Source organism: Mirounga leonina, unplaced genomic scaffold (assembly GCF_011800145.1).
Source record: "Mirounga leonina isolate KUSES-001 unplaced genomic scaffold, KU_Mleo_1.0 Mir_92, whole genome shotgun sequence".
Classification (NCBI taxonomy): Eukaryota; Metazoa; Chordata; class Mammalia; order Carnivora; family Phocidae; genus Mirounga; species Mirounga leonina.
Window position 1 is genome coordinate 17,809,403 of NW_023270852.1, and position 19,625 is coordinate 17,829,027.

The 19,625-nt window shown below is 45.8% G+C and overlaps 2 protein-coding genes across 5 annotated transcripts in view; both read right to left on the bottom strand.

The window, feature by feature from the left end:
• The window catches only part of INTS4 (integrator complex subunit 4), a 113,405-nt gene extending 111,220 nt beyond the window's left edge, over window positions 1–2,185 (bottom strand). For all 3 annotated transcript variants that reach the window (XM_034995428.1, XM_034995427.1, XM_034995425.1), the window contains exon 1: window positions 2,079–2,185. In XM_034995428.1, the coding sequence (XP_034851319.1) occupies window positions 2,079–2,132 (54 nt within the window). In that variant the 5' untranslated portion in view covers window positions 2,133–2,185. The remainder of the gene's footprint in view (window positions 1–2,078) is intronic.
• Window positions 2,186–11,206: 9,021 nt separating this feature from the next.
• KCTD14 (potassium channel tetramerization domain containing 14) lies at window positions 11,207–17,480 on the bottom strand. Of its 2 annotated transcripts, none has more exons than XM_034995364.1 (2): window positions 17,444–17,480; window positions 11,207–12,242 (listed from the first exon to the last, which is right to left on the bottom strand). In XM_034995364.1, exons 1-2 carry the CDS (start codon window positions 17,444–17,446, stop codon window positions 11,574–11,576), a joined length of 672 nt encoding a protein of 223 aa, XP_034851255.1. In that variant the 5' UTR covers window positions 17,447–17,480; the 3' UTR covers window positions 11,207–11,573. The 2 variants fall into 2 exon arrangements, with proteins under 2 accessions (XP_034851255.1, XP_034851254.1); XM_034995363.1 differs by having other exon boundaries at window positions 16,809–17,475.
• Window positions 17,481–19,625: the final 2,145 nt, after the last annotated feature.

Consider the following 19,625-nt stretch of genomic DNA (forward strand, 5'->3'; position numbering starts at 1 on the left):
ATAACTATTCTTAAGATTAACAACTGATAACACTGAGTGGAAAGTACAAATAGACGAGTTCAGAGTACTAGCCATGGAAGCAGGGGAGGAAGAGACGAAACTCTTGCTGAGGTTTTAGATGGGTTTTCAAACAAAAATGTGAGAGCAAAAATAAAGGGGAAAATAACATGCATTCCATGTAAAAGAGAAAACAGGTACACGAGTTTGGAGAAGTGTAAACATACAGCATGCTGGAGGAAGGGTGAGTACTCCTGGGAAGTGGGAACAAAAGAACTATGGAAAGAAAGGAAATCACACTGCACAACAACGTGAATGTACTGAAAGCCACTGAACTGTACACTTAAAAATGTTTAAAATGGGTGCCCCTGGGTGGCTCAGTCAGTTAAGCATCCGACTTTTGATTTCGGCTCATGGTTTCCACTCAGGTCATGATTTCAGGGTGGTAAGATCAAGCCCTGCATTGGGCTCCATGCAGAGCGTGGAACCTGCTAAAGATTCTCTCTTCCCCTCTCCCTCTGCCTCTCACTCACTCTTGAACCAGAAAAAAAAAAAAGTTTAAAATGGTAATATATGTATTTTACCACAATTACAAAGGGGGAAAAAAAAAAAAGTGGGCAGGCAGGGAAAACAGACCCAGAAAGCAAATCCAGAAGCAGCAGCTCTGTGAAATTAGAAAATCTTTTGTGAGGGGGCCCTGACTGGTTCAGTAGGTGCAACATGCAACTGTTGATTTCAGGGTTGTGAGCTTGAGCCCCATGTTGGGTGTAGAGATTATTTAAAAATAAAAAAAAATCTTAAAAAGAAAAACCTTCCTAAATCTTGACTCATTCCAAAAGTTCAAGAAAACTAATTTCACATAAAATGGAGCAACAAAAGTGTCAAGTTTAAATCTCAAAGTTATTTTAACAAAACAAAACAAAAGAAGCAGACTAACTTCCCTACAGTCAGTGGGAATATGCTACAAAGATGTGTCCACAAAACAGAAATGATAAGTGAAAAGAGGAAGAAAAACTTGATTTGTCAATACAATCATCTCTCTGTATTATAATCACAGGTATGCTTTTCTGTCTCTCCCACTAGCTTGTGAGCTCCTAAAGGAAAGAGACTCGAATGTGTTGTTGGACTTTGTAGCTCAACACCTTTCACTATACCTGATACACAGTAACCATTCACTTAACAAACTCTTGTTGAAGGAATGAATGAAATGTTTAAGGAGTTCCCTGCTGGATGGTCTAAATCCTGCTACACTAGAAATCTAAGGATCTAGGGGTACTCTTCGGATCTAAAGATGCTTTTGATCTACTAGCATCAACTGGGGGCTTGTTAGAAATGCAGATTACTGCCTCACCTCCTCCACCCCACAGAGTATAATCTACATTTTAACAAGATCACCAGGTGATGTGCATAAAGAGTCTGAGAAGCAGGACACACGAGATAACTTGGGATCAACTTTAGCAACATCTATGAGGAGACACATGGAGAATCAATCACTGCTCTAACAGGGGCTCGGACCACCTGTCCTTAACTTCAAAGGAGGAAAATACTGCCCTACTTCCTAGGTAAGCTGTTCACCAATGGAAACTTCTGCCCCGCAGCCTGTGACCCTCACCTGCTTTGGCTGGGTTGTGAGGATTTCTACAGACTCCTCTTCCAAACCCTCACAGTTTTGCATACAACCAACTTGTCCCTGGGCGCTTTTTTTGTAACGGGAGGTGGGAGGGGCTCTACCAGAAATTGGCTTTGAATCCTCGTATCCCTCCAGAAGCTTTCGAGCCACATCTGTAGAACGAAGGTGCTAATGGAACCCGAATAAACTGAGATAACGGATAAAACATCTTCGTAAGTTCTAAAGTGCTATCTGTTCTAATAATTTTATTAAGTGTCAGACTGCACATATTAATAATGACGACTACAGCAGCTGCAAACGAACACGCCCACTGATGTGTAGTTTCGGAGAGCCTATCAAAGTAGTCGGCACTCAACCCAGGTTTGCAGCGCCTGTTTTGGCAAAGTGTCTGGAGCGTGGATAACCTTCCCCGCCCCGGACTGGTCCAGGGACCTTTCCTTCCGTAAATTACCTGAACCACCTTAGTGAATTCCTCGTAAACCCGCTTCTTTAGGTGCGCCGCCATGACTGCCCGCGGACCCTCTCAGCTTCCGTACTCAACGAGGGAGGCGGGGCTGAGGAATCCGGAAAACTTGTCTAGGCCTGAGGAACTCGCCACAATCCCACAAGGCAGTGGGGTTCCGAGAAAGAGAGGCCTCTTCCTGCTGCTCGACTGCCCTTCCGGGGTGCAGCCGAATTTGTCCGCCTACGCCTCGTGCGCAGGCGGAACGAAAATGAGGGCGCAGAACGAGGGGGCGGGGCCTCTGGCGGGAGGAGACTGGACTGAAGGGGTAGAGGAGCCAATGGGAGCCTTCGGGGGTTCGCTGGTGGTCTCAGAGTGATCGGGAGCCTGGCCGCGGAGCAGAGCCGAGGAAGGGAAGAAGTATAGGGCAAAGGGCAGAGGCGGGATGATCCAGAGCTAGAGGCAAAACCTGGATCTGCGAGAGGCTTTTGCTCCAGACATAGGGAGAGAGGCCCCGCTGGCGTTCCCGTCGTCCTTGGCTGTTCACTTTTGCTGCTTGTAGCTTTTTTCAGCTCTCTTTTCGGTTTAGCTGTGTGCCACCCCTCTCCTGGCACGGGGTTCTTTTTCCTCCTCTCTTATGCCAGTTATTTGAAATCTACCTATCTTAAAGGAATCAATCCTTCCACTGATAGCTACGGAGAGGGGAAAGAATCCTGAGGTCAGGAGTCAAGCACCAAAGTTTCAGACTGCTACTGGCACTTAATGAACAAAGAGCCTCAACTGCAAATGTGCTCACACCTAACCTGACCAAGATGTAGTGAATGAAATAATGCAGAAACATTGGGCAGACTAAAGTGTATTAGTCGTGTTAGTGAAACCCGAGGCCGAGTTTTACCTCCTTCATTAAACTTCAGCTGTTCGTTGTTAACTTACTTCAAAAGCGTTAATGCGGGATGTCGTGGTACGTACAGAAGACCCCAAAACACATAAAAATGGTCTTTACCTTAAGTCCTACTGTGTGACTGGGAAGAGACACCCAAACGTAATCAAGGTCAAGTATCCTTGGATAACAGGAATGTGATTCAAACCTACTAACTTCTTCAGGATGGGGGGAGTGCAGAATAATGACCACAAAATATGCCATTTGGTATGTGGATTATTTCTAGCTGAAGACAAGGAGCAATAGACTAAGGAAGAGCTGTTTACCTTCCCCTTAACTTCCTAAAAGAACACTAATACCACAGGTAATGTTTTATCAGAAAGACTTAATCTGCATAGTACGGCAAACATTTGTTCACCAAACATTTGTTATCTTTCTGTGAATTGTCTTTCTTTTGTGTGTGTGTGTGTGTGTGTGTGTGTGTGTGTGTGTGTGTGAATTGTCTTTCTCTGCTTTGGGAAGCATTAGACCTCTTCCTCTTTTCCCGAGCTCAGGATGGCATATAAGCCTCAATTGCCTGTCTTTGGGCCTCTCATGTCTTTGGAGCTCCTATACATATGAAATTTGTGTTTTTTCCTGTTGTCCTGTCTTCTATCAATTTAATTATTAGACCAGCCAAAGAAACTAGAAGGGAAGAAAAGTTTTCCATTCCTGCAATGCCTCATGGAAGTGCAGAGGAAATGATTTTTGCTCTGGCTTTAAAAATAGTGATGATGGGTGCCTGGGTGGCTCAGTTGGTTAAGCGACTGCCTTCGGCTCAGGTCATGATCCTGGAGTCCCGGGATCGAGTCCCGCATCGGGCTCCCTGCTCAGCAGGGAGTCTGCTTCTCCTTCTGACCCTCCCCCCTCTTGTGCTCGCTCTCTCTCTCTCTCTCAAATAAATACATAAAATCTTAAAAAAAAAAAAATAGTGATGATGATTTAAAAAAAATTTTTTTTTTTTTTTAAGATTTTATTTATTTGCGAGAGAGAGAATGAGAGACAGAGAGCATGAGAGGGAGGAGGGTCAGAGGGAGAAGCAGACTCCCCGCCAAGCAGGGAGCCCAATGTGGGACTTGATCCCGGGACTCCAGGATCATGACCTGAGCCGAAGGCAGTCGCTTAACCGACTGAGCCACCCAGGCGCCCGATGATTTTTTTGAGAGAGAGAGCGAGCTAGAGTGTGAGCGAGGGAGGACGGGGGGAGGGGCAGAGGGAGAGAATCCCGAGCAGTCTCCATGCCCAGTGCAGAGGCAGACACGTGGCTTGATCTCAAGACCCTGAGATCATGACCTGAACAGAAATTGAGTGGGACGCTTAACTGATTGAGCCACCCAGGTGCCTCCAAAATAGTGAATTTTCCAGAAAGAAGGAAAGGCATCCCAGATCACAGAGACTACCACATATACAAATGTGTCGAGTGAAATGAAAAGCACTTACAAACAGTGCGTTGGGTAAATGTTAGCAGCTGCTACCATCATTACCACATCCTATCAGATCTAAGCTGCCAGCAATTGTAACACAAACCATTATTTTATGTAACACATAAAAAAATTAAGAAAACAGTTAAGAAATTAGGAGAATTGAGAAATTAAGAATTAAGGAAAAAAACCCTAAAATTAAAACCAGTGGTTTCTTACTGCTTAGATTTGTTATGTATATTTAGTGAGAGAGCTCTTTTAAACTTACTTACACACAGATTTGTATCCTACGTCATACTGCTGCTGTGTTTCCATGTCTTTCTGCGCACGTTAAAACTTTTCATTTCAATGCAAATTACAGGGTAATCTCTTTGAAGATTCATTAAATGGCAATCAAAGACAACAGATGCAGAGCTCAAGGGAAGTGATGGTGACATGAACTGCTATGACCCAGTCTACACATGAACAATTGGCCAAGAGCAATCTTAAGATGTATCCTGATTTCAGAGACATTAACTGTGCATCTAAGCATCAATTATAAAAAATACTAACATTGCGGGGTGCCTGGGTGGCTCAGTCAAGCGTCTGCCTTCAGCTCAGGTCATGATCCCAGGATGCTGGGATCATGCCCGCATCGGGCTCCCTGCTCAGCAGGAAGCCTGCTTCTCCCTCTCCCACTCCCCCTGCTTGTGTTCCTGCTCTTGCTATCTCTCTCTCTGTCAAATAAATAAATAAAATCTTTTAAAAAAAAATACTAACATTGCTATTATTACATATGGCTGCAGGAAGTTTGGTATACTTAGAAAATGAAAGAAAATTCATGGGGTGCATGCTCAGTTGGTTAAGTATCTGCCTTTGGCTCTCAGGGTCCTGGGATCGTGCCCCAAGCTGGGCTCCCTGCTTAGCAGGGAGTCTGCTTGTCCCTCTCCCTCTGCCCCCCTCTTCCCATCTGTGCTCTCTCACGCATTCTGTCTCTCAAATTTTTTAAAATGAAAGAAAAAATTCAGTTTATATTGAAAGTAAACTGCATACAGGGAGAAACTGGGGCCGGACTGGTATACAAACAAGAACATTCCACATTCTTTAATGTTGAAATGAAAAACTGTCTTTATTGAATTGGTGGTATTTTCATTTGACCTTCATTATTGCACATGGGGATAGAATGAGGCACCCCAGTGAATCCCTTGAGCTTCAAACAGAGTCTTCCCTGTCCCCATTGTATAACAGCAACCCAATTTCCTCTTGGAAATTGGGGTTACTCACTCAGACTGGTATAATAACACCTTCTCTGCCTGTTGGCTCAGGAAAAAGAGCTCCAAATGACCAGGGGGCAGTCTCATTACATGCTATAATGTAATGGAACAATGACAGTGTTCTTTAGTGGAACTGTTCCTCCCTTGGGGACTAAATACTCCAAACCCTCTGAACACAAGAATTCATAAATGAATTATTAGGTGTAAAAATGACAAGAACCACTCCTACCTCCTCCCCCTAATCCCCAGACCTATGTATTCTAACTGTGGGAGCAACAGTACTATATTTTAGCTATTGGTATAAGATGTAAAACAGCACCCCAAACTCACAATGTGTTATCTCGTGGCTAGCCCCATAGTGAGTCTGCAAAAGGTCATACACTGTTTTTATCATAGCAGCTACCTCTGGGTGATGGGGTACCTAGCAAAACCAAGAGTTTCTTTGCTATAATTCTTTCATCATAACATAAGCTCCTTAGGGGTTGCCTGGGTGACTCAGTCAATTAAGCGTCCGACTCTTGATTTTGGCTCAGGTCATGATCTCAGGGTCATGAGACTGAGCCCCACGTGGGACTCCACCCTCAGAATGGAGTTAGCCTCAGGATGCTCTCCCTCTGCCCCTCCCCCCATCCGCACACGCATATGCGTGCTCTCTCTAAAAATAAATAAATATTTTTAAAAATAAGCTCCTTAGCCCAAAGCAATGTATGAAATACCATGAAAATGCATAAGGTATCCATGCATAGCAGGGCTGAGAAAAACATTGCAGTTAGGTTTATTAGTCAGGGTTCTCCAGGGAAACAGAACCATAGAAGATAGGTAGGTAGGTAGGTAGATACATATTAAGCTACTATAAAAGAATACTTTAGACCAAGTGGCTTATAAACAAAAGGAATTTATTTCTCACAGTTCTGGAGGCTGGGAAGTCCAAAATCAAGGTGCAGAGAGATTTACTGTCAGGAGAGGGCTCACTTCCTAGTTCATAGACAGCTGTCTTCTTACTGGGTCCTCAACATGGCAGAAGAGGCAAGGGAACTCTCTAGGGTCTCTTTTATAAGGACACTAATCCCATTCATTAGGATTCTACCTCATGACCTAGTTACCTCGCAAAGGCCCCACCTTGACTTTGTATTAACCATGACTTTGAGGGTTAGGATTTCAACACATGAATTTGGGGTGGGGTGGGGGAGTGGTGGTGGGGACATACAAATCCAGTCTATAGCAGTAGGAAAGCCAAATATGAATCTGGAATATGTATCTATTCCTGTGAGATAAATCACTGCTCCTTCCTTGATGGAAAGGATCCAGTGTGTGGTAGAATGATTGCAAAAATGACCCGATACTCCCCCTCTCTGTATGTATGCCCCTTGAAATGCAGCTTTGAAGCTGCTTCCATTAGGAGATGGAATCTCTGTCTCCATTCTTTCAATTGGGCTGGTTTTATGACTAGCCAATAGAAAGAGGCAGAAGTGACAGTGTGACAGTTTTCGACCTAGGCCTCAGGTCCTTCTACAGACACATTCTCCAGACCTTTTGTTTGATTTTGGAACCCTACCATTGCCATGAGAATAATTCCAACCTAGTCTGCTGGATATTGGGTGACCAGATGGAACAAGTCAAGTTGACCCAGCTGAGGCCATCTTAGACCAGCCTTCCCCAGTTGATCCACCATCTGACCACAGACACATGAAGGAGCCCAACCAACACCAGAAGAATTGCCCAATCTGTAGTTTTGTGAGAAATAAGTAATGATTATAGCCTTAAGGCATTAAGTTTGGGGATCAGAAAGTTGTCATGTGGTCAGACAGTCCCTAAGATGTAGATTTGCCATACTTGCATAGATTCAGCATAGATAGCTTATTGTTCACAGCATAGCAGGCAGCATGAACTTCATGTTTTCATTGGTTCCCTTTGCCCCCCCCCCCCAAGCACAATGTAGGTGATGCAGGTAAATGCAATGCACAATAGATCTGGAACACAGACGAAGAACACTGAGTTTAGGAAACCCTCAGTCTCAAAAAAGGAATGTTAGCAAACCTGCCCTCTGGAGAGAGACTTTATTATACTGGTCAGGAAACAAATCTGCCTTCCAACCCAGTGGAGACATTTTTTTTAAATTTTAAATTTTTATTTTTTATTTTTAATTTTTTTAAAAGATTTTATTTATTTGAGACAGAGAGAATGAGAGAGAGAGAGCACATGAGATGGGGGAGGGTCAGAGGGAGAAGCAGACTCCCTGCCAAGGAGGGAGCCCAATGCGGGACTCGATCCCGGGACTCCAGGATCATGACCTGAGCCGAAGGCAGTTGCCCAACCAACTGAGCCACCCAGGCGCCCCAACATTTTTTTTTTAAATAGAGATTTTATTTATTTATTTATTTGAGAGAGAGAATGAGAGAGCACATGAGCAGGGGGTGAGGGAGAAACAGACTCCCTGCTGACACAGGGCTCAATGCCAGGACCCTGGGATCATGACCTGAGCCGGAGACGGATGCTTAACCAACTGAGCCACCCAGGCACCCCAGTGGGAGACATTTTTTTAATCATCCTGAAATACCTCCAGGATTGATGGGTGATGCCAGCTTTATTATCTTTATGACTATTATTTATTTAAATTTTTCTAAGTGAGGAAATCTCCTCCCTCCCCTAAGCAGTTTTGCAAATATCCTCAAACAAAGCAGTCAATGCCATTTGCTTAGAAATGTCAGCATTACTCCCAATAGTTTCTTACAGAGTAGTATAGCTAACTGATCTGCAGTGCAATCAACCTATCACTAAGAAGTGTCTAGTCCCCCTCCCCACCCATCCCACAGAAATAATACCGTATCAGGGGCTCAGTGTTGGTGTCAGCTGTTGGACATCCATCAGGAGCCAGACCAGCTCTGGTGAAAGGAAATCTATACTGTAGATCCCATGCATAGCTATCATGGCCACCTTTTTCATGATTCCATTGAGCAAGCACTGGCGAGCCGGAAAAAGAGGCTGACTGACATCCCCAGGTTATACCATTGTGTCCATTTATTTTTTGAGAGCCTCTTCTAGAATGGATGCCCTCTGGTGGGCATTTGTAAGAAACACAAATATTTTCACCATTCCAAGAGGTCCATCCACACACCAATTCCCCAGGCCTTCTTGTCACTGATCTTCCATGCTATTACTTTCCAAGTCTTTGGACAACCAGGAAGGGGCTTGGGACTAGCTTTCCAGGACACTGAACACAGCAGAAATGGATGGGGGAAGGGAGTAGGAAAGGATGGGAAAATAGAGAATAAAAAAAAAATAGAGGTCTTCTAGAACAACGGAAACCTGAAAACCTGGCATAGTGCTATGAACTAGGGTGCCTCAATGAGGGCGCTCTCACAGGTTTCAATCTTTGTGTTTTTCTTTGGATTAAAATGACAGTTATATTTACCATTCATTTTTAGGTTTTCCTCCTCTGATTCTAATTCTCTTTAGTTAATCCTAATAGATTAGGAAAAACATCATGTACCCCTACAAATGTCCAGAGATAGTTTTTTGAACATTATTAATGTGTTTTACTATTTTGCTTTGCCTGTTAGGAAATGGGAAGGGCGGAGATGGTATTATTGGATAGACAACCTAGAGTGTCCCCTTCATTTATGTACTTCTAATTTGTATCTCTTTGGCTATTTCTTTTTTTCATAGCCCTTTAAGCCTCACCACCTTAAATCCTTTTTTGGAGCATGGATTAAATTAAATTGCATTGAATTAAATGAGTATTCTCCTCCCCAATAATTTTAAGCCTCTATAAATATAATTTTAATCACAGTATAACATTGCATTATATAGATGTAATATGATATGCTTGACTTCCCATTGTTTTGCTTTTATAATTTAAGTGGGATGAAAATAGTGTGTTATCTTAACTGTGTTATGGATTGGGAATGGGGAGGGAATATTGAAATTGCCTTTTTTTTTTTTAAGATTTTTTATTTATTTATTTGACAGAGAGAGACACAGTAAGAAAGTAAGATACAATCTGCTAGTGAAAAGCCCCTAGTAATGGGGGTGACTGAGACTTTAAGAAGAGATGCGTCCAACACCCAATTTGAAGTTATTTGCATTTCTGTCTGGTAAACTCCCTCCCCTTTATGTGCCTGTATTTGCCACAGTCTGCTATGTGCACAAATAGCTCATGGGAGTAGCATTTGTAAAAATTAAGAAAAAGATATGTGTGTTCAATCTGGGTGAGCATTGTGTCGAACAGCAAAAACAAGCTCAAGACATCTAGATGATCCATGAATCCAGTAGGAACAAAGAACCAGGATTGACCATAAGATAACAAGCCCTCTGGGAATGTACAGAAATCTTGAGGAGGACATTGACCTTTACATAATTCACAAAATTGAGACTTTAAGCAATCCTCTTTAGATCTTACAGAACAGAGTGTCTCCTGGGAATCTAATCTCATAAATGTAATTACTGATCAAAGAGTATAAACTTTTTTTCAGGCTCTTGATAAATAATGTTGAATTAAGCATCTGCCTTCGGCTCAGGTCATGATCCCAGTGGGATTGAGCCCCACACTGGGCTCCCTGCTCCGCGGGAAGCCTGCTTGTCCCTCTCCCACTCCCCCTGCTTGCATTCCCTCTCTCGCTGTGTCTCTCCATCAAATAAATAAAATCTTTTTTAAAAAAAGAAAAAATATACAAGCAGATGTGGTTATTGAATTATAACAGGCATTGACAATGACCGCTCTGAGCAATTTTATGTTTAAATCTGAAACTCCCTGACAGTAGTAATTTCTTAAACCTTGGAAATTAACCTCGATCTCGACGGCTGGTCACCCTACTAGGCAGGAAGGGGGAAGGGAGCCATCTATCCCAGACCTGGACTTGGAGAAGGATGATGTCTACCTGTGTTCTCCTTAGAGTTGCATTACTGTCTTTGGTTGAGAAGCAGAACCTGAAACAGAGACTCTTGTTCCAGTGGTTTATTGAGGATGTGCTCTCAGGGGACGGAGAGTGAGAGAAGTAGCCTATACAGCAGAGGAAGAATGCTGAGCAAGAATGTGGTGTCAGATGAAGACTGACTTCAGCCTGATCCCACAAGGAGCAGCAGAACAGGAACTGCACCAGAGCTGATTCCTCCTTGAGGTGAGGGCTCAGTCGTCTATACCTCCACATAAGAAGACAGCAGTTCTTCTCTAGAGCAGGTCTCGAAGTTAGGGTACATCAGACTCACCTGAAGGGCTTATTAAAATAGACTGTTGGGCCAACTCTCAGAGTTTCTGATTCAGTAGGTCTGAGGTGGGGGCCGGAGAATTTGTATTTCTAAGAAGTTCCCATGTATTGCCAATGCTGCTGGTCCAGGGACCACACTTTGAGAATCACTGCCCTAGAGAAAAAGACAGCTCACTGCACCTGGAAAAGGAGATCTGAGTGGGAGAGGGAGAGGGGGAAGGAGTAGCATCTACTACAGGTATGAACTTGGCATCTTCCTCAGGAAAGTGTATAATAGGGCTAGAGTATTGGACCATACGCTGAGCCTGGGCAGACTACATTTTCAGATCATTTTATCTAGATTCATGGTATTCTGTTATCTTCCTGTTATCATCCGCCATCTCCAGCCGAAGAATTGTTGAAACATTCCAACTCATCTCAGCCTTGCCATTTGGACTTGCAGGGAAGGGTCTGGCAGGTAGGGGAGGCTTTAAAGAGGAAGCAGCTGCACCTCTTTAAAGGCAAGCACAGTGGAGTCAGTTGCAATCAGTGGAAAATCCTCAACAGGGAAATAAGTATTGGGGGGGCAAGCCTCATAGACCACCTTGGAAGTTGTTTTTTTGTTTGTTCGTTTGTTTTAAATTAAAGGAAGACGGCTTTTGAAGGCAACTTTTAATTTCATAAGTCCCACCAGAACCCGAAACAAACTGTCCCCGCCCCCTGGGGGATCACCACCAGATGAAGACGAATGTATAAAAGTAACTGAAATACTTGGCCCGTAATGTCCTCTCGGAGTACGGTTCATAGTGTACCTGGTACCCCTGGGCCGTAAGGTCCATCTTCACGCAGTCGAGGAGGTCCTTGACCTGCGGGGCCGCCTTCCAAGGGCCGAACTTGACAACCGACCTCTTTTCGGCCTCCAGGAGCCGCAGAGCGTCCGCGCAGCGCGCCGCATCCTCCTCCGTGCGCACGGTGCACACCAGCACCACGGAGCGGCGGGCCGCCACGGCCTCGGCGCGCGCCAGGCGCACCATGAGCTCCAGGTTCTCGCCGTAGCCTGGCACCCGCAGCAAGAACTGCTTCCGGGCCACCTGCTCCCCGAAGATCTGCGGCATGTCCTCCAGGAGCTTGACCAGAGGCGTGATTGCGTAAAACTGTGCCTCGCGGTACACCTCCGGGATGTGGTGCGTGGGCAGCCGCTCGCTGCGCAGGTAGTCCAGGATGGGTCCGAAATAGGTGCCGGGGCGATCGATGAAGAAGCGGCCCTCTGCGTCCATGCAGGCCTTAGCTGAGCTGGAGAACATCTCTGCCAGCTTTGAACCCGGGAGTTTTCTTAGGGTGCCCACGGTGGTGGTGTACAACTCACCTCCTACGTTAAGCTCCACGACAGGGGATCCCTGAGGGCACAAGAAGGCAGAGTGAAGCAGCAGTGCCACCTCTAGGGAGCTCGTGGCTTATTTTCATCCATAGAATATTACAAAATATTAGTCCAGGAGCCTGCTGTGGAAGCAAGTCCCGGTGACGACGCTTGCAAAGCCTGTGGCCTTTGGCAGAGCTTTTTCCCTCTCTACGCCTCTTTCCTCATTTGTAAAATGGGAATATGGAGCTGTTGTGAAGTCAGAAGTCCCCAAGGTGGGATGTTCAGATCTAAGATACAGTAAAAAAAAAGGGGGGGGGGGGGGGGGGGTTTTTTCAATTTTTCAAAGGACCTAAAAAACCAAACATGGGTTCATTCAGGAAGCATTTTAGCTTTTCTGGGTTCCTAATGTGGGTCCACATCCTGTGGTGGCAGTTGGGGACACAAATTCTTTCTTTCTTTCTTTCTTTTTTTTTTTTTTTTAAGATTTTTGTTTATTTATTTGTCAGAGAGAGAGAGAGAGAGAGAGAGAGAGAGCACAAGCAGGGGGAGCGGCAGGCAGAGGGGCAGGATGTGCAGGGAGCCTGACATGGGACTCAATCCCAGGACTCTGGGATAATGACCTGAGCTGAAGACAGACGCTTAACAGACTGAGCCACCCAGGCATCCCACAAATTCTTGTTTTAATATAGGTCAGAAGTTCTGATTAGCAGTTAGCATGACTTTGATTCATTAAGGGAATTTGTGTGATAGATGTCTTTCAAAAATATGGGCCAGGGTTATTAATAACAGGAATATCTTTGGTGCTGAAAAGGTCAGTAACACCAGGTATGATCGGTATAAAACTGCCTCATAAACTGTAAAGTGTGGTGCCAATGGAAGTTAAGTTTAGCTGGTCTACAGAATTTTTAGAGGCCTCTTCTCTATGTCAAACCTTGAGCTGAGCACTAAGGATGTGGTGAAGACCCACGTGGTGCCTGCCTGGAGATGCCCACAAGCCAGTGGAGGGGTACCTGGGAACAGACTGAGAGTCAGGCTGCATTTGGGGAATACTAACAGACTGAACAAAAATACCAGAAGATTATTACATGTGAGGTGATACGCTAGTTGTTAGCCTTCCAAACCAGCTTCCTGAATAACTTTGGTTATCTAAAATTGACTCACTCAGTCAATAAAATATGTATGTGCCAGGTACCTGGAACACTGAGGAACAAGCAGGACAGTCTCTCCCCTCAGAGTCTAGTAACTGGGCAAAGCACTCTCCATTCAACCTCTAATTCAATCCTCACAGCAATCCTATGAAGAATGAATTAAATCCTCACTTTACAGGTGAAGAAATGAAGGATTAAGGAGCTGAAGTAAATTGCCTAAAGGCAACCAGCTATTAAGTGATGATGTCAGAACTTAAACTCAGGGCCATGTTACCCCGAAGCATGCGCTCTTAGTCATTACATCAGCCAGTTTTCACCCTTTAAATACCTCCACTCTTCATTCCCTTAGTTACTCATTCATTCCAGAAAATGTAGAGGGCCTATTACATTCAAGCCTTCTCCTGAGCAGAGGAGGACGCAGTCCCTGCCCTCAAGGAGCTCACAGAGGAGAGAGGGAAACAGATGGCTTAAATGTGCAGGCACCGAGAGGGGAGACTCAGAAGCTCTTCGTGTGGATGGATGTGTGTTGGAGGTTGTCAGGGAAGGTTCCCGGGGGGTGTGATGGCACAGCCACAGAAAAGATTGGGGCAGTGTCAGAGGGAGGCTGCATTTCTGTCCCGGAGACTCTGTCACAGGTCACTGCAGAGCCAGGAGTAGTGACAGGGTTCAGGAATGTCCTGGGTTCTCATTTAGGTGTGACTTCATTCTCAGCTTGACTGTGGGCTCTACCTCTAAGATTCAAGTACTGGAATAAAGAGAGCCAGAGGCAGCCAAACGGCTGGGGAGAAAGAACTGAGTTGCCATGGCAACAGCTCCTACCGGGGGACAGTTCCGCTGGCTGGAGTAGAGAAGGGAGACCAAGGGGATGCATTCTGACAGCAGCCAAACCATACAGCCAGGAGAAGAATAAACCAAGAACCTGTGACTTCCTCTTTCTCCTATGAACCTCAAGGCCCCTTGGCAAGGCTGTTCGGTTAACCCTGAGGTGGCTCTGAGAGGCAGGCAGTTAAATGCAAAGTCGCAGACTTTCACCCTGGAATGGTCGGATGTGCTCTCATCATGCCTGTGCCCTGAAAGCTCACAGATGCTCTTGAGGCCTGTATATTATAGGCGAGGAAAGCTCAGAAAGATGGGTCACACAGCTAGGAAGTGAAGTCAGAGCCGCAATCAAACCCCTATCCGTGTGACTCCAGTAGGTGGATGGGTGCCCTACCCCTCCCAACATCCAGTCCCACCGCTGCCAGTAAGTAGCGATGTGACTGGGTAAGCTCACTTTCTTCTGTGGGCCTACGCCTAGTCATCTATGAAATAGGGAAGGCAAAATGCACAAAGTGAACTCTAAGTCTCTCCAGCTCTGGAAGTCTAATGAATCCAATCACTTCAAATGTTGTTTCTGAAGCTCATTTCCAGATGCTTCACAAAATAGCTTCCTGTCCTGATACTCTAAGGCCCATTTCTTTGTTTACCAAACAAGACCTCAGTCTTGTTCCCAAACTTCTTAATTCTGTCTCTTTCCCCTCCTTTTTTTTCCGAAATCTTCCAGTTTCTTTGGAAATCCCAGACCTACCTCATCCACAAATACTACAATATGTTTCTAGCAAATAAAGACTTCTTTTCCACCCCTCTTCTGGCCACCTGCCCATTTTCGTGGCCACTCTTCCCCGCCTTTTGTACCTCCCAGTAATGCTGCGGAAACATTCCTGGGTAGGAAAGCCTATCTCAGGCCCTGTGTGCATGAGCTGGGGGAAACATGATCTTTAGGAGCCCTTGCTGGGTGTCAGGCCAGGGCTGGCCCTGAGGGCACAGGGATGAATCAGACAGACCTAGCTCTCACACACATGCAAACACCCTGCCAAACATTCAGACATTTCCTGAGGTCACCCTTAGTAGAGTCACTCCAATGTCCCCCAAGCCTCTCTAGATCTCTCCCCACCCCACAACCCTGACCTTTTCCATTGTTCCCTATCTCAGTCATCTGAGGCCAAAATCCAGGTTGTAATCTTGCAATCTGCTGGTATCCTCAACCTCCTCCCACCTAGGTAATCATAACCAAGTCCTAGTGATTCTCAGTTCTGGTCAATTCCATGGCTCCCTGCCTCCTCAAGTGCCCTTCCCCAATCCAATCTCTACTCTGAAGCCAGTCGATCTTCTGAAGTGCAAATCTGATCTGGCCACACCCTGCATTGAACACCTCAGGCACCTGACATTTCCTTCCAGATAAACTCTAGACTCCTTACTAAGGTTTACAAGGCCCTTTGCAGCCCTGGCAAAATCAACTACCAGAACCAATCTGACCCCACCCATCCAGAGCAGGCTGGTCCCCCTTGCCTCCAGGACTTGACTCATTCGCTGCCCACACTGCCTTCACTTAGGCCACTCATCCTTCAAGTTAATTCCTCCAGAAATCTTTCTAGATGGGTTGTCTCCTTGTGATCTTCCAGGGCCCTGTATTCCCACCGTCATGGCAGTTACCTCTTGTAATTCCATTTGTTCATCTGTATCCCCCGCTAGACTGTGAGGTTCCTAGGGATGACCCTCTCAGATTCCTCTCTGTGTCACCAGTACCTACTACAGGGCCCAGCACACCAGGATGCTCAATAAATGTTCCAATTGACTGGAGCTTACCTGCTGCACTGATTTACAGGGGCACCTGGTATTCTGATAAAAGCCAGTCTTTCCCTACCTGGCATCATGCACCCCGCTGGCTCCCTCTCTTGCTCAGGAATTCATTCATTTATTGAGCACCTAGGGGGGCCCTGCCACGGAGCAGGTGACTTTGTCAACAGCCAACCACAATGACGTTATCACTGTTCTATGGGAAAGAGCCACAGCCTCCCCCTGCTGGATCTGCTTTGCCTTCCAGGAGTCTTCAGGATGGCACCTAGCCCAGGAGAGATTAGAATGTTCTGCTCCTGGAGCGCACTGGGCCTTTTCCGGATCCTCCACGCAAACTCCCCTCAACCACGCCCTGGGAGGGGGCAGGCGAGCAGGCGGACTCAGGACGCTGCCAGAGGGCAGGGGCAGGCTGGAGAGGATGGGGTGTGGTGGGTGAGGGAATGAGAGTCCCGCAGCCTTCCGTGGGGGCTTCTCCCAAACACGGGAGGAGGAGGGGCCGCGGAAGAGCGGTGGACTAGGACAAGCCAGGGGACTGAGGGGAGACACACAGAAAACAGCTGAAACAAAGACCGAACACAGAGGGAGGAGACAAACAAAGGCGGCCAGGCAGGAAAGAGGGCAAGGAGGAGAGGCTGGTCCGAGCCAGGCGGGGAACGGGCACGGGTGGGCGGAAGGAGAGGTCAAAGCCAGAACTAGCTAGAGGAGGAGAGCGCCCAGCCAGGGGCGCGCCAGAAGCTAGGGGCCTCAGACCCCGAGGAAGGGCCGCACGGGGGACACCGAAAGGAGCGAAAGACCGCAGAAGCGCAAGGCTAGAGCCGCCCTCCCGGCTGCGCACTCACCGCCGGCGGGCCCGCGGAGGGGGAGGCCTGGTTGGGCCGCAGGGAGCGAGGCACCGAGCTCAGACTCATCATTCTGGTCCCGCAGGTGGCTGGGAGCCCAGCGCCGCCACGTGCGAGGTACCTGCGGGCGGCTGGCGGAAGTACACTTCTGCTCCACGCCCCCAGGTGGGGCAAAGTGGGCTTAGGGTGTGGTTAGAGCCCGGGGTTGACTTTGGCTTTGCGAGCATGCGGTGAGACCCTAGGTCAGACACAGACCCTCTCTCGGAGGGGGTTCCCAGATAGCCAAACGGGGGAGGCAGAGGGAATTGACACTGACAGCAGGAGACTTTCTACTCTCTACAGTCCCAGGAGTGAAGGATCAACAACTCCCATTTTACAAATGAGGAAAGTGAGTCTCCAAGAGATAGGGTGGCCAGTGGAGAACATTTATCCACGTAGGATCACCTGCTAAAAGTTCAAAGCATGACCACCGATGAAAAGAGCGAAGATACCGGTTGTGTGGGTTATTTTGCTTGTTAAAACATAGCCTTAAGGAGGGGGAGCATAACTCCTCACTCCTAAAGTATGGTCTGTGCATGGTGGCTTTCTTCCAAAGAGGACAGTAGAGAAAAGGAGAAAAAAGAAAACTGACATACCATCGGGGCGCCTGGGTGGCTCAGTCCTTAAGCGTCTGCCTTCGGCTCAGGTCATGATCCCAGGGTCCTGGGATCGAGCCCCGCATCGGGTTCCCTGCTCGGCGGGAAGCCTGCTTCTCCCTCTCCCACTCCCCCTGTTTGTGATCCCTCTCTCGCTGCGTCTCTCTCTGTCAAATAAATAAATAAAAATTAAAACAAAGAAAAAGAAAAAGAAAACTGACATACCATACTTCAGCCAGGTAATCAAGGTCAACATCAAGATGATAGGAAGCACCCTTGGTATGATGTGATGAAAATGGCACTTTACCTCTGATCTTCCAGCCCCAAACCCATAATCCCAATCTAATGAGGAAAAACATCTAACAAATTCCAATAGAGGGGAATTACAAAATATACCTGACCAATAATCCTCAAAACTGTCAGAGTCATTAAAACAAGGGAAATCTGGGGGCACCTGAGTGGCTCAGTCAGCTGGGCGACTGCCTTTGGCTCAGGTCATGATCCCAGGGTCCTGGGATCTAGCCCCCTGTAGGGCTCCCTGCTCAGCAGGGAGCCTGCTTCTTCGTCTTCTGCTCCCCCAGCTTGTGCCCTGTCAAATAAACAAATAAAATAAATAAAAATAAATAAAACAAGGAAAACCTGAGAAACTGTCACAACCAAGAGTAGCCTAAGGAGACATAGCAACTAAATATAATGTAATGTGGAATTCCGGATGGGATCCTGGAACAGCAAATAGACATTAGGTAAAAACTAAGGAAATATGAATAAGCTGTGGGCTTTAGTTAGTAATAGCATATCAACGTTTGTTCATTAACAGTAACAAATGTACCATACTAATGAAATATGTTAAGAATAGGGGAAACTGAGTGTGGGGTATATGGAGACTCTCTGTACTATCTTCTCAATTTCTCTATACATCTAAAACTGTTTTAAAAAATACAATAAAAAATTGACTCGATAACAATACAACCACTATGGAAAACAGTATGGAGTTCATAATCTTATGCTGGTGGAAGGTTTCCCCTAGTAGTGTGGCTGCTGACTCATTGGGGTGGTGGTTGCTGAAGGTTGGGGTGGCTGTGAAAATGTCTCAGAATTAAGACCACAATGAAGTGTGCCAAATGGATTGACTCTCTTTCATGAATGATTTGTCTCTAGCATGCAATGCTGTTTGATAGCATTTTACCCTCAGTAAGACTTCTTTCAAAATTGGAGTCAATCCTCCCAAACCTAGCTGCTCCTTTATCAACTAAGCTTATGTAGAATTCTAAATCCATTTTTGTCATTTCAGCCATCTTCACAGCATCTTCACCAGGAGTAGATGCCATCTCAAGAAACCACTTTTGTTGCTCATCCACGAGAAGCCATGAGATTATGGCAATTCAGTCACATCTTCAGGCTCTACTTCTCATTCTAGTTCTCTTGCTTTTTCTACCACATCTGCAGTTACTGACTCCACTGAGGTCTTGAACTCCTCACAGTTACCCATGAGGGTTGGAATCAACTTCTTCTAAACTCTTGTTCATGTTGATGTTTTGATCTCTTCCCATGAATCACAAATTTCTTCATGGTATCTAGAATGGTGAATCCTTGCCAGAAGGTTTTCAATTGACTTTGCCCAGATCTATCAGAGGAATCACTCTCTATGGCAGCTATAGCCTTATGAAATGTATTTCTTTTTTTTTTTTTAAGATTTTATTTTTTAGTAAATTCCACACCTAATGTGGGGCTTGAACTTACAACCCCAAGATCAAGAGTCTCATTCTCTACTGACTGAACCAGCCAGGCACCCCATGAAATGTATTTCTTAAATAATAAGATTTGAAAGTCAAAATGACTCCTTGATCCATGGGCTACAGGATGGATGTTGTATTAGGAGGCATGAAAACAACATTCATCTCATTATACATCTCCATCAGAGCTCTTGGGTGACCAGGTACATTGTCAATGAGCAGTAATATTTTGAAGGGAATCTTTTTATGGAGCACCTGGTCTCAAAAGCGGGTTTAAAGTATTCAGGAAACCATGTTGCAAATAGATGTGTTCTCATCCAGGCTTTGTAGAACATAGGCAGAGTAGCTTTAGCATAATTTTTAAGGACCCTAGGATTCTAAGAATGGTAAATGAGCATTGGCTTCAACTTCAAGTCACCAGCTGCATTAGCCCCTAACAGAGTCATCCT

Excerpts from the sequence above, each read along its gene's own strand:
- KCTD14 (XM_034995363.1), bottom strand. The coding sequence starts at position 16,880 with ATGATGAGTCTGAGCTCGGTGCCTCGCTCCCTGCGGCCCAACCAGGCC. Across the intron at positions 12,243-16,808 it reads CCTCCGCGGGCCCGCCGGCG|GGATCCCCTGTCGTGGAGCT; the intron begins GTGAGTGCGCAG and ends TTGTGCCCTCAG.